Here is a 17,423-nt window from a genome sequence, read left to right on the forward strand (position 1 = left end):
CTAGAGGGATGTTAAGTAGACTTCAAGTCACTTGTCACATAAGAAAAAGCCTGGAGAGAAGTATTGAATTGGGCAGAGGTAATACCACCCTTATGGCAGAAAGTGAAGAGGAACTAAAAAGTCTCTTGAAAGTGAAGGAGGAGAGTGAAAAAGTTGGCTTAAAACTCAACATTCAGAAAACTAAGATCATGGCATCTGGTCCCATCACTTCATGGGAAATAGATGGGGAAACAATGGAAACAGTGTCAGACTTTATTTCTGGGGGCTCCAAAATCACTGCAAATGGTGATTACAGCCATGAAATTAAAAGATGCTTACTGCCTGGAAGGAAAGTTATGACCAACCTAGATAGCATATTTAAAAGCAGAGACATTACTTTGCCAACAAAGGTCCATCTAGTCAAGGCTATGGTTTTTCCAGTAGTCATGTTATGGATGGTGAGAGTTGGACGGTGAAGAAAGCTGAGCACCGAAGAATTGATGCTTTTGAACTGTGGTGTTGGAGAAGACTCTTGAGAGTCCCTTGGACTGCAAGGAGATCCAACCAGTCCATCCTAGAGGAGGTCAGTCCTGGGTGTTCATTGGAAGGACTGATGTTGAAGCTGAAACTCCAATACTTTGGCCACCTCATGCAAAGAGTTGACTTATTAGAAAAGACCCTATTGCTGGGAAGGATTGGGGGCAGGAGGAGAAGGACGACAGAGGATGAGATGGCTGGATGGCATCACCGACTCGATGGACATGGGTTTAGGTAGACTCCGGGAGTTTGTGATGGACAGGGAGGCCTGGCGTGCTGCAGTCCATGGGGTCGCAAAGAGTCGGACACAACTGAGCAACTGAACTGAACTGAACTGAACTAATACTGTATCACCCAGCTCCTTGTTAAAAAAAGGACATAATGCATTTAAAGATCAGATTAGCTGAAAGAAAGTTACTTTGGTGATACAGGTGGGTGTAGAAAAAATTGAAACTATGGGATAAAAGAGCTATTTCTAATTTTTTTTTCCATTTATTTTTATTAGTTGGAGGCTAATTACTTTACAATATTGTAGTGGTTTTTGCCATACATTGACATGAATCAGCCATGGATTTACATGTATTCCCCATCCCGATCCCTCCTCCCACCTCCCTCTCCACCCAATTCCTCTGGGTCTTCCCAGTGCACCAGGCCCGAGCACTTGTCTTATGCGTCCAGCCTGGGCTGGTGATCTGTTTCACCCTAGATAATATACATGTTTCAGTGCTGTTCTCTTGAAACATCCCACCCTCGCCTTCTCCCACAGAGTCCAAAAGTCTGTTCTGTACATCTGTGTCTCTTTTTCTGTTTTGCATATAGGGTTATCATTATCATCTTTCTAAATTCCATATATATGTGTTACTATACTGTATTGGTCTTTATCTTTCTGGCTTACTTCACTCTGTATAATGGGCTCCAGTTTCATCCATCTCATTAGAACTGATTCAGATGAATTCTTTTTAATGGCTGAGTAATATTCCATGGTGTATATGTACCACAGCTTCCTTATCCATTCATCTGCTGATGGGCATCTAGGTTGCTTCCATGTCCTGGCTATTATAAACAGTGCTGCGATGAACATTGGGGTGCACGTGTCTCTTTCAGATCTGGTTTCCTCAGTGTGTATGCCCAGGAGTGGGATTGCTGGGTCATATGGCAGTTCTAATTCCATCTAATTTATAAATGGAATGCCCATTTGAAACATTGTTCCATGAAACTAGGTCTTTATTGAAGTGTGTTTAGCATGGAAGTCTGAATTGTTAAAGAATATCCCCCCTCACCGTGATATGTCCTCTCTAAACCTACATTCAACACCAGATGGCTTCCTTTGTAGTCACTGAGACGTGACTACATTTCAGACTATGACTCCTTTGCTGTTGCTTAGTTGCTAAGTTGTGTCTGACTTTTTGTGACCCCATTCAGGTGAAATCATGTGTTGATGTCTTTGTAAGACTTCACCTGAAAGAACTTGTTTATTTTGGATATAGAGTTAACCCAATTTGGCAGCAATTGTATTTTTGATTTTCAATGTGATTGGGATGTTCAGATATTTTCACTTAAGAGAAGACTAATGGATTGATGGTTTTGAACTGTGGTGTTGGAAAAGACTCTTGAGAGTCCCTGGGACTGCAAGGAGATCAAACCAGTCCATCCTAAAGGAGATCAGTCCTGCGTGTTGATTGGAAGGACTGATGCTGAAGCTGAAACTCCAATACTTCGGCCACCTGATGCGAAGAACTGACTCCTTGGAAAATACCCTAATGCTGGGCAAGACTGAAGGCAGGAGGAGAAGGGGTGACAGAGGGTGAGATGGTTGGATGGCATCACCGACTCGATGGACGTGAGTTTGAGCAAGCTGTGGAAGTTGGTGTTGAACAGGAAAGCCTGCCATGTTGCAGTAAATGGGGTCACAAAGAATCAGACATGTCCGAGCAACTGAACTGAACTGAATGGGTTGATGCCCATTATTACAACATGTTAACTCCAAAAGGTCTGGAGTGGTGGAGAGAGGTGCTCTGCTCCAGTGAAATCAGCTAGCTTTCCACTGTTCTCAGGGTAAAAACTTACCCCTCAAAGATGATGGTAATGTCTATTGTTTTCCTAATAAAAATCTCACCAGTCTTTTTTTTCACCATTCGTATATCATTCACCAGTGATGTGCACTGCCTATTGTTCACTTAAACAATTTGCATTCCTTTAAAGTTTCATTCTTGCACTTTCAAGAGCTGTTGTAAGTCTTTATGATGGAGAGAATCTGCTCAGTGTCAGAGTAATACAGCAAATATTACTTGTGTGTCCTAGAGCAGTATTTTAGAGTTGACCCACATTTATTTTGTACCTAAATAACTGGAATAGAATAGCTAAATACCTTATCTAAAAGTGAAAAGACTAGAATCCAAAATGAAGTAGATTAGGGAGTAATATAGGATGTTACTAAAATACTTGCAAGGTGTCTGTTTGGTGGTGTTTTAGTCACTAAGACATGACCAACTCTTTTTGTGAACTCATGGACTGTAGCCTGCCAGTCTGCTCAGTTCGTGGGATTTCCCAGGCAAGAATACTTGAGTGGGTTGCCATTTCCTTCTCTGGTGAGTATTCCCAACCCAAGGATCAAACCTGCATCTCCTGCACTGGCAGGCAGATTCTTTTACCTCTGAGCCACCAGAGAAGCCTGAGGCATCTTTTATATAATATAAAAATGCTTAATACCATTTAGGTTGTTGGGGACAACTTAGTTTGGGGCTGAAATTACCAAATGAATTTTACAGAATTCAAATGGTTAGTCTTAGCATAGAAACTCACTTAAAAAAATAATGTAGAGAAAACGTTTACTTGATTTAAGGTGCAATTGTACATCTTTAATGATCATAGAAAGGTCTCTCATCTGTTAGTCATTTCTAAATATGATAGTGCCTTTGAGAACCGAATTATGTTTTTTCCATCTTTCTGTTATAGTCACTATTTCTTCTTCCCTCAGCCCCTAAGTTACAAAAGTTCTCTATATATGTATTTTACATACTTAAGAAGATCCTGAGAAACCAAGGTCTGATGAAAATGTGGCTAATTTATTTCTGGTCATGAATTTTATTCTGTCTAAAGAAGGAAAGTATAATAAAATCAATATCTTGCCTGAAATTGCTGTAGCATTGTACGTGCATATTTAGCAGTTCTCTGAAATGGACTAAAACCGTGTGAATGGAATGATTTGATAAACTTGAAAATTCATGGCACTTCATTTTCATTAGTCATTAGGAAATTGTTGCCCACCAAACAGTTTAAAGTAGTGAGTTATTTCTTCCATAAGAGTGGAAAGGAAGGAGAACTATGTTAATATTCAAAGGGAATTAAAAGAAAAATCATGTGCTTTCAGGAGCCATCTTCACAGTCTGCTTAGTAAGCAATGATGTAGGTGAAAGACATCTAACAGTCATAAGTGGTTTAAAAATTGAGCACAGAGAGAGGGCCCTGCGAAAAGCAAGAAAATCCATTGCCGGCTTCATGAGAAGCGAACTTTCACGGAAGAGTGAATGTTTGAGTTCCCTCTGAAGGAAAACATGGAAATAATATCAGCTGAGAAATGTAGAGCCAGGCAGGGGTTCATGATCAGAAAAATGCTAAAGAAACATGTCCACACCATCCACAAGTCATATTCACTCATTTGTGCCAGTTTATATTTGTGTTGAGAATCTAGTACTTCGGAGCAGTGAAAGGAATACCTAGGTCCTAAATTCTTGGAAGCAAACCTGAAGTGGGGTGAATTGATCCTAGTCTGCTCATCACAGGAAAGAGAAAGAGAGAGGAGTAGCAGAGGAATAGGAAGGATTATGAGTTTAGAAGAGGAAAGCAGGAACAGAAGAGAATGCCAAACCTCTTTATCTCTCTCTCACTCATAGATATACACACACACATATATATGTATACGTTTATGTATTTATATTTATGTGTGCATGTAAGTGCATGCTCAGTCTTGTGACCCCATGGACTATTGCCCACCAGGCTCCCCTGTTCATTGGATTTCCCACACAAGAATACTGGAGTGAGTTGTCGTTTCCTTCTCCAGGGGATCTTCCCAACTCAGGGATCAAACCCTCATCTCCAAAAAGTCAGAACTTTTTGGTGGCAAAATCATTTTCCATCATAATTTTCCAGTGGTAGAACTATTATAAAATACTTTAGGCACTGGAATCAGCCTGTCTGGCTCTAGAACCTACAAGTTGTGTGGTTTGGAGAAGTTGCTTACACATCACAGTCTCTTCATTTCCAAAATGGGAATAATAGAGCTTGATTCAAAGAGTTGTGGTGCGAATAATAAATTCAAAGTGTTTAGACTAATAAATTGTACAGTCAGTTCTCAATAATTATTGGCTATTGTCTGGTAAATAAATACTTGATCAAAATCTGTGATAAAGTTGGAAATAGAATCCAAGAGATAATAAATGTATCTGCTCAAAGGGACTCAAGAAATATTTCTGATGTTGCTTCATTCTCAGTGAAGTTGGTGAAAGAATGAAGTCTAATATTATTATATAAATTATAATTAAATTTAGCCCTGTATACAATGTTGACACATTATCTATAGGAAATCTCTCAGACACAGTTTTTTCCATATCTTTGGCATGTTAATGCATCCTTCTAAACCAGCAAGCCCTGTGAAAGAGTAAAGAATTTAAAAGCTTTTTGGTACTAGAGGCCCAACTATTTAGGTAAAAACAGGAAAATAATACAGGGAATGGGAGGGAAAGAGGGATGAGGCAGTGGGAGATTTGACTTCCAAGATCGATCAGTGGAAAAACTAGGACTTGAGTCCTGGGTTCTTTCCACTGATTCTCTGATTTTTCTAGAAGAAAATGACCATCAAAGATTGCAAACTCACTTCAACTTTAGGGGACAGTTTTGCTGGTAGTGGTTGGAAAGAGCAAGGAATAGTGGTTACTCAAAGAAGCAAAAATTATCGCATTTTACCTACTGGGCATAGCAACAACAAAGACAGAAGTGAAATCTGTCTTTAAAAATATCTATGAAAAACGCATATTTATTTTCAGTGTGAAAAGGAGATCAAGGCTGCTGCTTCCCAAGTTTGTCATCATTTCACGTTCCCAGTGGAAGAAGATGAATATAACTTTTCAAAATTATTTTTATTGGAATATAGTTGATTTATAATGCCATGTTACAACAGAGTGAGTCAGTTTTACATGCACATACATCCACTACTTTTTAGATTCTATTCCCATATAGATCATTACAGAGTATTGAATAGAGTTTTCTGTGCTATTTGCTAAGTTCTTATATAGTTACTTCTTCTCTATATACTGATGGCTTCTCTGATGGCTCAATGGGTGAAGAATCCACCTGCAATGCAGAAGACACAGGAGATGTGGGTTTAATCCCTGAGTCAGGAAGATTTCCTGGAGGGGAAATGACAATCCACTCCAGGATTCTTGCCTGGGAAATCCCATGGTCACGGGAGCCTGGCAGGCTACCGTCCAAAGGGTTGCCAAGAGTCAGACATGGCTAAGCTGCTAAGCACAGCTAGAGAAACTTATATATAGTAGTGTTTATATGTCAGTCCCAATCTCCCAATATATCCATCTCACATCACTTCTTTAAACCCTAGGAAGGGTTTTGAGGGACCAAGTCTGCAAGAGTCACTAGCAATGGTGTGTTATATTTGTAATTTCCTTTCAATTGCACATTTCAATCACAGTATAACTAGTATTATGGTAATTAAGGCATTAAATTAAATTAGTGTATCATGTACCTTGCTGAGAAAATAGTAATACATATAGCAGTGCACTAGAGTAGATAATTACTAGGACAATAGGAATGTGTCCACAGGAAAGATAATGGTCATTTTTAGTACCCTATCACCACAGCCAGTTCTGATGGGGAAGAGTCCATCACATTAACTAAATCCTAATGAAACTCTAGAATTACAGACCCTAAGCTTTCTTGTCTTATACTCTGGGTTTTCTCAGTCATATCATCTCCCCTTTATTTGCTTTATCAGCAGAGCTTCCATAGCTTTATAGAATTCCCAGTGTCATTTATGTAGGTGAATTGGATACAAATACTTGGTTATTCAGAATGTTTATTGTATTTTTTTTTCAACTTTTTTTTTTTAATTCTTTGTTGGCAAAACACCACCATTCACTCAACTGTTTTACTACATTGGGCTGGGTGGGGGGCGAAGTGTATTATGTCCTATAGTAGTTCCTATAAAGTAAACTACAGCTTAGGGGATTCAAGTTGCAAGCATTTTCAATATTTGTCTCTAACTCTGAGAAAAGAGAGCATGCAAGTTCACATCCCCACCCACTCACTTTTTATTTTTTTTTTCTGTCTTTACAGTTCCGCCATGGTTTTTAAATCACCCTTCCAACCTCTATGCCTATGAAAGCATGGATATTGAGTTTGAATGCACAGTCTCTGGGAAGCCTGTGCCCACTGTGAACTGGATGAAGAATGGAGATGTGGTCATTCCTAGTGATTATTTTCAGATAGTGGTAATTATCTTTTTTTCAAATTCGCTTTATGATCCCAGTCATCATCTATTCTGTTTTCAGTTGCTTTTCTTTCCTGGGGTCAAGGGTCCCATTGGGGATTTTTATGACATGTGAAGAAAATTGTTCTAATAAAACAGATGAGTTTTTTAGACTTAGAACTTTCGAGCTAAAAAAAATAGGAATAATCAAACAACCCAGCCCCTTGTTTTACAGAGAAGATTTTAAACCAATAATAAAAAAAATAGAAGGCTTAATACCAATAATTTCTAAATATTGTCACTGGTGATTCTTGGGAGAAAGAAGTTTTGAACCTAGTACTAGACTGTATGAAGCCAAGAATCTCTTAGTTCTTTGACTTTTGCCCATGATAATAAAGCCTTAATAGAATGTGCTACTTATGAATATGGCAGCTCACTTCGATAATACAGGTGGCCACTCTTTGCTCCTTTGCTACACTTCCAAATAGGACCAGCTGGTCCTTTTTGAGCGGTGCAAGAGGGCAGTAATACCGGTGCCAAAACAGTGGTGGTGACAGTGTGGAGAAGATATCAAGACCCAGAGATTACACGCTTTGTAATTTAAGAGCATTGAATTAAAGCCAAGAACAATGCTTCTTGTAGTTCCTATGTGGTTTAATGTACTCTGTTCCTGTCCTGGATGGAGATAATAGGGATAATTGCATTATATTCACAGAGCTGTTTGAGGTCCTGGTACACAGTGAATGACCCAAGCCTCTCATTATTATTATTGTGCTTGCTGCTGGCAGCAGAAAGTTTTTCTCATTTGAAAATACTCTTTGGAAACTCTCCTTTTGGTTGAGGTCGGCATCAGAGCATCTGAAGTCAGGTGTATGAATAAGAGATATGAAAAGCACTTTTTCAATGTCAAGGAACTTTGCAGCTAAAGAAGGAGGGTTTTGGTCCATTTCTCTTATGTTGGAGATGCAGGTATGACCCTGATAAAGAAGAGTGGTCCTCTAAGCCAGGTCTCCCAGCAGAAGGGAATCCTAGTGTAAGTGCCGCACGGAATTCAGGCACAAACTCTCTCCATGGCTTCATAGTGCCTCTTGCAGGCAGATCGCTCTTCCGTCATCAGTTGACTCTCAGAAACTTTCATCATCTCCTGATCCATGCATTTTGTCATATTATAAGGGCTCTTAAGGAATACATCTATAAAGAATATCTTTATTATGCTTATCATCACTTACTATTTTTCATTTTTAGTTGCATTTAATTGGTTAGGAATAGAGTAAGAAAGGAAAATTAATTTAACTTTTGAATGCCACATCAATCCATTAGTTCCTTTATATGCTATGCTATTTTCTCTATCAGTGAATTAAAAATGACCTGCCAGGGGGCAACATGAAGTGTGTTGTATACGCCTGAAATGTATGCCACTTGCATAGAGAGGAAATTGTTGAGTGCCCTTAAGGATACATGATAAAATGCAACATTTATTTTTTTCTACAGTTTGAATAATCTTTCCCCCAGCACGACCCATTATACCCAACCTATTTAAATGTTTCTTTTCTTAAGGTAAAAAGAAAATGTGCGCTATGAGCCCTTTTCACACTAAATTGTGCTTAAAAAATATTTCCCCAATAGCTCCAGATATCTGAGAGCCATTGTCTGTCACACGAGTAACATTTAGCCCAAATAGTAACTTATATGAGAATTGTTAATTAGAAGTTAGTCAGCTTTATCTAAGAATTTTACATTAGCCAAGAATTGACTACAAGACACTAAAAACAATTAAGAATTCCCCATGAGGTAATATTTATCTCTTAATGACTTCAGGGGAAGTGATTTAATACGTCTCACTTACTGAACTAATTCTTACACTATCAAAGATAAACTGAGTTAGGGTAATTAAATGCTATTTCAGATCATTTTATCATCCATCCTTGAAAACTATGGTGGCCCAATTTATATAAAACAGGAGTTAATGTTGCTCTATTTAATTTATGGATTACTGAAGGTGAAACATTTTGTGAAACATCTTGCCGAATAACAAGAACGACACGGGTATAAAATATCCCCCAGAACCTAAAAGGTCACACAATTTAAAAAAGATTTTCAGACTTTTTTTTTTTCCTCAGTTAAAAACACTTCTAGAAAATGTCCAACCTAGATTTCTTGTCCTTTAGAAGCTGCAAAAATCAGTGTTTTTGTTTCCTTTTGCTTTTTGTTTCTCTCCAGCAGCCTCTGAACCTATTTCCTTCAGTATAAGGGAAAAAGAATGAGATTTCTTTGATACTAACCTCTCTTCCATACATAATAAAGAAATGTTCTGATTACTGCTCATTTAGAATTGGAGGATGATATGCATCCTTGAGAGTATATTTTTCAGCACAGAACTGGGTGAAATTGCTACACATGGATTCAGCAAAGTCTTGGGGCTCTGTGACATTTTCTAGGTGACTTAGGCCCGATCTGTCAGGCTGAGAATCCTGTTGGCCTCCGTTCTGGCTTTTCTGGGAAGTTGGATTAAAATTCGGTTGTGTTCATCTTGTCACTTAAAGTTTTTTTTGCGTTTTCAAATATTTTACATGCATTTTATTCACACTAGGGAGGAAGCAACCTGCGGATCCTTGGGGTGGTGAAGTCGGATGAGGGCTTTTATCAGTGCGTGGCTGAAAATGAAGCCGGAAACACCCAGACGAGTGCGCAGCTCATTGTCCCTAAGCCTGGTAAGATGAGATGAACTTTGCTCTGGATTTTGTAGTTACTGTTCTGTGTGGTTTATCTGTAAAAATCCATATTGTTTTCCTTGTTCCCAAAGTCAGTTGGAAATTAGAGTTATTTAGTTAATCAAGGTGTGTATCTGCATATTGATGATATATTTGTGCTAGAAAATTATATCTGTATCTATTGATATATAGATAAATCGATCCAGTGAGATATGATTATTATGAACAGCAGATACCTCTGGCTATCAAGACAACAACCACTAAATCACTTCCTTCTCCTCTATTTTATGGCTTGCCATTCTTTCAGTGTTTCATATGAAATCATATAAAATATAAAAAACATATAAAATCTATATATGGAACATATATATAGCATGTATATATATAAAAGATAAACATATATATGTATCAGTTCAGTTCAGTTGCTTACTCATGTCAAACTCTGCGACACCATGGACTACAGCACGCCAGGCTTCCCTGTCCATCACCAACTCCTGGAATTTACTCAAACTCATTTCTATTGAGTCGGTGATGCCATCCAACTATCTCATCCTCTGTCATCCCCTCTCCTCCTGCCTTCAATCTTTAAAAGCATCAGGGTCTTTTCAAATGAGTCAGTTCTTCACATCAGGTGCCACAGTATTGGAATTTCAGCTTCAGCATCAGTCCTTCCAACGAATATTCAGGACTGATTTCCTTTAGGATGGACTGGTTTGATCTCCTTGCTGTCTAAGGGACTCTCAAGAGTCTTCTCTAACACCACAGTTGAAAGGCATCAATTCTTTGCCAACAGCTATCTTTATAGTCCTTTACAGACCTTTTCCAGTCCTGTGGCCACTGCTGAAAACTGCTGAGTTTTCCAAATTTGCTGGCATATTGAGTGCAACACTTTCACAGCATCATCATTTAAGATTTGAAATAGCTCAACTGGAATTCCATCATGTCCACTAGCTTTGTTTGTACTGGTGCTTCCTAAGGCCCACTTGACCTTGCATCCTGATGTCTGGCTCTAGGTGAGTGACCACACCATCGTGATTATCTGGGTTGCGAAGATCTTTTTTGTACAGTTCCTCTGTGTATTCTTGCCACCTCTTCTTAATATCTTCTCCTTCTGTTAGGTCCATACCATTTCTGTTGTTTATTGTGCTCATCTTTGCATGAAATGTTCGTTTGGTATCTCTAATTTTCTTGAAGAGATCTCTAATCTTTCCCATTCTATTCTTTTCCTCTAGTTCTTTGCACTGATCACTGAGGAAGGCTTTCTATCTCTCCTTGCCATTCTTTGGAGCTCTACATTCAGATGCTTATATCTTTCCTTTTCTACTTTGCCTTTAGCTTTTCTTCTGTTCTCAGCTATTTGTAAGGCCTCCTCAGACAACCATTTTGCCTTTTTGCATTTCTTTTTCTTGGGGAGGGTCTTGATTACTGCCTCCTGTACAATGTCATGAACTTCCATCCATAGTTCTTCAGGCACTCTGTCTATCAGATCTAACCCTTTAATCTATTTGTCACTTCCACTGTTTAATGGTAAGGGATTTGATTTAGGTCTTACCTGAATGGTCTAGTGGTTTTCCATACTTTCTTCAGTTTAATTCTGAATTTGGCAACAAGGAGTTCATGATCTGAGCCAGCTCCTGGCCTTGTTTTTACTGACTGTGTAGAGCTTCTCCATCTTTGGCTGCAAAGAATATAATCAATCTGATTTTGGTATTGACCATCTGGTGATGTCCATGTGTAGAATCTTCTCTTGTGTTGTTGGAAAAGGTGTTTGCTATGACCAGTGCATTCTCTTGGCAAAACTATTAGCCTTTGCCCTGCTTCATTCTGAACTCCAAGGCCAAATTTACCTGTTACTCCAGCTATTTCCTGACTTGCCACTTTTGCATTCCAGTCCCCTATAATGAAAAGGACATCTGTTTCAGGTGTTAGTTCTAGAAGGTCTTGTAGTTCTTCATAGAACTGTTCAGCTTCTTCAGCATTACTGGTAGAGGCATAGACTTGGATTACCGTGATATTGAATGTTTTGCCTTGGAGAGGAACTGAGATCATTCTGTCATTTTTGAGATTGCATCCAAGTACTGCATTTTGGAGTCTTTTGTTGACTATGATGGCTTCTCCATTTCTTCTAAGGGATTCTTGCCCACAGCAGTAGATATAATGGTCATCAGAGTTAAATTCACCCATTCCAGTCCATTTTAGTTTGCTGATTCCTAAAACATCGATATTCACTCTTGCCATCTCCTGTTTGCTGCTGCTGCTGCTAAGTCACTTCAGTTGTGTCCGACTCTGTGCAACCCCATAGACGGCAGCCCACCAGGCTTCTCCGTCCCTGGGATTTTCCAGGCAAGAGTACTGTAGTGGGATGCCATTGCCTTTTCTGATCTCCTGTTTGACCACTTCCAAATTGTATTGATTCATGGACCTAAATTCCAGGTTCCTATGCAATACGGTTCTTTACAGCATCGGACTTTACTTCCATCACCAGTTACATCCACAACTGGGTGGTGTTTTTGCTTTTGTCTTTGCGTCTTCATTCTTTCTGGAGTTATTTCTCCACTGATCTCCAGTAGCATATTGGGCACCTACCAACCTGGGGAATTCATCTTTCAATGTCTTACCTTTTTGCCTTTTCATACTGTTCATGGGGTTCTCAAGGCAAGAATACTGAAGTGGTTTGCCATTCCCTTCTCCAGTGGACCACATTTTGTCAGAATTCTCCAATATAAACTGTCCATCTTGGGTGGCCCTACACAGCATGGCTCACAGTTTCATTATGTTAGACAAGGCTGTGGTCCATGTGATCAGTTTGATTAGTTTTCTTTGATTGTGCTTTTCATTCTGTCTGCCCTCTGATGGAGAAGGATAAGAGGCTTATGGAAGCTTCCTGATGGGAGAGACTGACTGTGGGGGAAACTGGTCTTGTTCTGATGGGCAGGGCCATGCTCAGTAAATCTTTAATCCAATTTTCTGTTGATGGACCGGGCTATGTTCCCTCCCTGTTGTTTGACCTGAGGCCAAACTGTGGTGGAGATAATGAAGATAATGGCGACCTCCTTCAAGAAGTCCCATGGGTGTACTGATACACTCAGTGCCCCCAACCCTGCGGCAGGCCACCACCGGCTCATGCCTCTGCCGGACACTCACGGGCAAGTCTAGGTCAGCCTCTTTTGGGGTCACTGCTCCTTTCTTCTGGGTCCTGGTGCCCGCAAGTTTCTGTTTGTGCCCTCCAAGAGTCTGTTTCCCCAGTCCTGTGTAAGTTCTGGCAGTTCTATGGTGAGTTAATGGCAACCTCCTCTAAGAGGGCTTCTGCCACACCCAGGTCTGCTGCACCCGGAGCCCTTGCCCCTGCGGCAGGCCACTGCTGACCTGCACCACCACAGGAGACCCCCAAACACAGTTCTGGCTCGGTCTCTGTGGGGTCTCTGGGTCCTTGTGCACACAAGGTTTGTTTGAGACCTCCAAGTGTCCATAGCAGGTATGGGGTTTGACTATAAACATGATTTTGCCACTCCTACCATCTTCCTGGGGTTTCTGCTTTGCCCTTAGATGTGGGGTACCTTTTTTTGGTGGGATCCAACCTTCTCCTATGTCAGCAAAGTGGGAAAACTCAGCAATGGCCACAGGACTGGAAAAGGTCAGTTTTCATTCCAGTCACAAAGAAAGGCAATGCAAAAGAATGCTCAATCTACCTCACAATTGCACAATTGCTACCTCACAGGCTAGCAAAGTAATGCTCAAAATTCTCCAAGCCAGGCTTCAACAGTCTGTGAACCATGAATTTCCAGATGTTCAAGCAGGATTTAGAAAAGGCAGAGGAACCAGAGATCAAATTGCTAACATCCATTGGATCATTGAAAAAGCAAGAGAGTTCCAGAAAAACATCTACTTCTGCTTTATTGACTGTGCCAAAGCCTTTGACTGTGTGGATCACAAGAAACCGTGGAAATTTCTTAAAGAGATGGGAATATCTGACCACCAGACCTGACTCCTGAGAAAAATGTATGCTGGTCAGGAAGCAACAGTTAGAACTGGACATGGAACAACAGACTGGTTCTAAACTGGGAAAGGAGTAAGTCAAGGCTGTATATTGTCACCCCGTTTATTTAACTTCTATGCAGAGTACATCATGAGAAACGCTGGGCTGGAAGAAGCACAAGCTGGAATTAGATTGCTGGGAGAAATATCAATAACCTCAGATATGCAGATGACACCACCCTTCTGGCAGAAAGTGACGAGAAACTAAAGAGCCTCTTGATGAAAGTGAACGAGGAGAGTGAAAAAGTTGGCTTAAAGCTCAACATTCAGAAAACTAAGATCATGGCATCTGGTCCCATCACTTCATGGCAAATAGATAGGGAAACAATGGAAACAGTGAGAGACTTTTTTTTTTTTTTGAGTTCCAAAAACACTGCAGATGGTGACTGCAGCCATGAAATTAAAAGATACTTGCTCCTTGGAAGAAAAGTTATGACCAACCTAGATAGCATATTAAAAAGCAGAGACCTTACTTTGCCAACAAAGATATGTCTAGTCAAAGCTATGGTTTTTCCAGTAGTCATGTATGGATGTGAGAGTTGGGCTGTAAAGAAAGCTGAGTGGTGAAGAATTGATGCTTTTGAACTGTGGTGTTGGGGAAGACTCTTGAGAGTCCCTTGGACTGCAAGGAAATCCAACCAGTCCATCCTAAAGGAGATCAGTCCTGGGTGTTCATTGAAAGGACTGATGCTGAAGCTGAAACTCCAATACTTTGGCCACCTCATGTGAAGAGCTGACTCATTTGAAAAGACCCTGATGCTGGGAAATATTGAAGGCAGAGGAGAAGGGGAGGACCGAGGATGAGATGATCAGATGGCATCACTGACTCAATGGACATGAGTTTGAGTAAAGTCTGGGAGTTAGTGATGGACAGGGAAGCCTGGCGTGCTGCAGTCCATGGGGTCACAAAAAATTGGACATTGGCCACCTCATGTGAAGAGTTGACTCGTTGGAAAAGACCCTGATGCTGGGAGAGATTGGGGGCAGGAGAAGAAGGGGATGACAGAGGATGAGATGGCTGGATGGCATCACCGACTTGATGGGCATGAGTTTGAGTAAACTCTGGGAGTTGGTGATGGATGGGGAGGCCTGGCATGCTGCGATTCATGGGGTCACAAAGAGTCGGACACGACTGAGCGACTGAACTGAACTGAACTGAACTGAGCAACTGAATGGAACTGAATATTCTTCCTGTCAACAGTTGTTCAGCAGTGAGTTGTAATTTCAGCATTCTCACAGGAGAAGAGGATTGCAAGTCCTTCTACTCTGCCATCTTCCTTTGCCACACTCATAAAACTGTTGTCTGCAGGAGCCCATGATCCTTCATCTTGCCCTCCACGGGCTGTGAGTCATATATGTGTATACACACATGCTTATTTATAGTCTTAAATCAGTGGAACTTGGAAGAACAATAGGAGAAGTAATCACTTGGAAATAAAACATTTTCTTTTAAAAGAAAAAAAAAAACAGATTTTGCTAAGTTGTCCTTTTTTCTATAACTTATTGTTTTTTATTTTTTTGTCCTGTAATCTTTTAGAGGTTTAGTATGGTGGTTTGTTCAAGACTAGCATAAATCTACAATAGACGTGTCAGGGAATATACCCGTAACGGTACAGTCTCTGAGCTTACCCTGGTGGCTCCCACAGTGAAGAGTCTGCTTCCTATGCAGGAGACCCAGGTTTGATCCCTGGGTCGGGAAGATCTCTTGCAAATGGAAATGGCAACCCACTCCAGTATTCTTGCCTGGAACATCCTATGGACATTGGAGTGTGGCGAGCCCTAGTCCATGGGGGTTTCAAAGAGTTGGACCTGACTGAGCAATTAACATGTCATCACATCATCAATACAATTTCAACCAGGAAGAAAGCAAACCAACAAAAGCAAACACACAAAAAGCTAACTGATCAGCTGCTCTGAAATGTGGTTACACTACAGAAGGTCAAAAGCATTCCCTCTCTCTTTCCCTATTTTTTTTTTGATGAGGGCTTGAACAATTATTGTATAGATCCACATACTTTAAAATATTAATACCTCCTTATGAAAAGTTTTCATGCCATCTATTGATTATGTAACTTTTTGGGCCAGTTTCCTTCTTCTTAACTCAATCTTGCCCTACTCTTTGCCTGCAGTAAGTTTATTAGAAAGTAGTAATTTCTGTACAGCTACAGAAATACATGAGACTTGTCTTTATTTGGCTTCTATCTTTGTAACTATCGAGGCCTGATATTTGGTGCATCTAACCAATTATCAAGACTCTCAGACTGTCATCATTAATGTTCACAACAATGACTTTCTCTGTTTTCTTGATTAAAACAAAAAAAGCAGCCATAGAACCACAGTCTCAGATGAGTAAAAGAATGAAAGGGACTACCTAGTAATTTAAAGGGACGATTAAGTCTTGTTCAAGATCACCGGTTTCTCTGATGGACTGCTCATTTCGCCTTTATTGAATGTACCCTGTGGGTGAATGTGACTTCATTGCTGTGAGTAACTGCGTTCTCTTCTGCTGAAATGTTAATGGATAAGGTAGAACCTCTAAAAATCAAGCCTGGTTTACAAGCTCTGTGCTATCTCATCAGCAACAACAATACGGCGACATTTACACTATACCAGTCGCTGCACAATCCACAGAACAAGAGAATTCTGGTTAACTTTGATTTTCATCTAAGGCCAGAAAGCTGAGGAAAATGCGAGATAAGCAGTCTCGTATTTCTAAAGAGACATATGAGGTACACTCTCCTAGGACTTGTTGGCACTGGCCAAGTCTAGTCATCATCCCCTAAGTGCCATTCAGTGTGGAAGATTCTTTGATGTGTTGAAATTTGTAGAATTAGACATTGTCAGGGCTTCCGTGGTGGCTCAAACGGTAAAGAATCCACCGGCAAGGCAGGAGACCTGAGTTCCATCCCTAGGGTTGGGAAGATCCCCTGGAGGAGGGCATGGCAACCCACTCCCGTATTCTTGCCTGGAGAATCCTCATGGACGGAGGAACCTGGCGAGCTGCAGTCCATTGGGTCGCAAAGAGTTGGACATGACTGAGCGACTAAGCCCACAGACATTGTCATGGCATTTTCTTTCCCCTACAAGTCAAGTTATGGAGACACTAGGAAAACTCCTTGAACAGAGTGCATTTGTGATTTGTGTGCGTGTTTGTGTTTTACTGGGAACTGCTTGCACAACTGGAAAACAGGCATCTTCTCCTGACTGAAGTTGTCAGGAGGTGCTCACCGTAAGGTCAGGGAACTAGAGAAGGCGAGGTTCGGAGAAAGAACGAGACCGATATTCTACAGGATCAGATCACCTTTAATGAGGCAAGAAGGGGCAGCAGTCAGACCAGCGAGCTGCGGTGCTAAGTCAAGAAGAGAGTAGGTATATATAGAAAACATATATGCGGAAATACATTGTGTTGAGGGGGTCCATTTTTCCTCGAGATTATTTTGATTAGTTAGCTTTTCACAACTTGGGCCAGGAATTCCTGAGACTTGGCGGGGACTGGGACCGGCTGGGAGCTGAACATCATCAATCTTCATGTCCATTCCTTTCTTTGGGGCAGAAAGTTCTTTATTCTGTATAGAATGCTGGGAAAGACCCAGAGGGGAGTTTTCACTCCAGGCCATCTTGAGCCGCCTAGCTTTCCTTCACCCACAACCCAGCAGGAGAAGAGGGAATTCAGTTGTGGT

General features: G+C 40.6%; 1 protein-coding gene across 6 annotated transcripts in view; it reads left to right on the top strand.

The window, feature by feature from the left end:
- DCC (DCC netrin 1 receptor) overlaps positions 1-17,423 on the top strand; it is a 1,228,196-nt gene that overhangs the window by 724,711 nt on the left and 486,062 nt on the right. For all 6 annotated transcript variants that reach the window (XM_043889644.1, XM_043889645.1, XM_043889647.1 and 3 more), the window contains 2 exons: positions 6,865-7,019; positions 9,588-9,708. In XM_043889644.1, coding sequence (XP_043745579.1) covers positions 6,865-7,019; positions 9,588-9,708 — 276 coding nt within the window. The remainder of the gene's footprint in view (positions 1-6,864; positions 7,020-9,587; positions 9,709-17,423) is intronic.

The sequence above is a fragment of the Cervus elaphus genome, chromosome 27 (assembly GCF_910594005.1).
Source record: "Cervus elaphus chromosome 27, mCerEla1.1, whole genome shotgun sequence".
NCBI classification, from domain to species: Eukaryota; Metazoa; Chordata; class Mammalia; order Artiodactyla; family Cervidae; genus Cervus; species Cervus elaphus.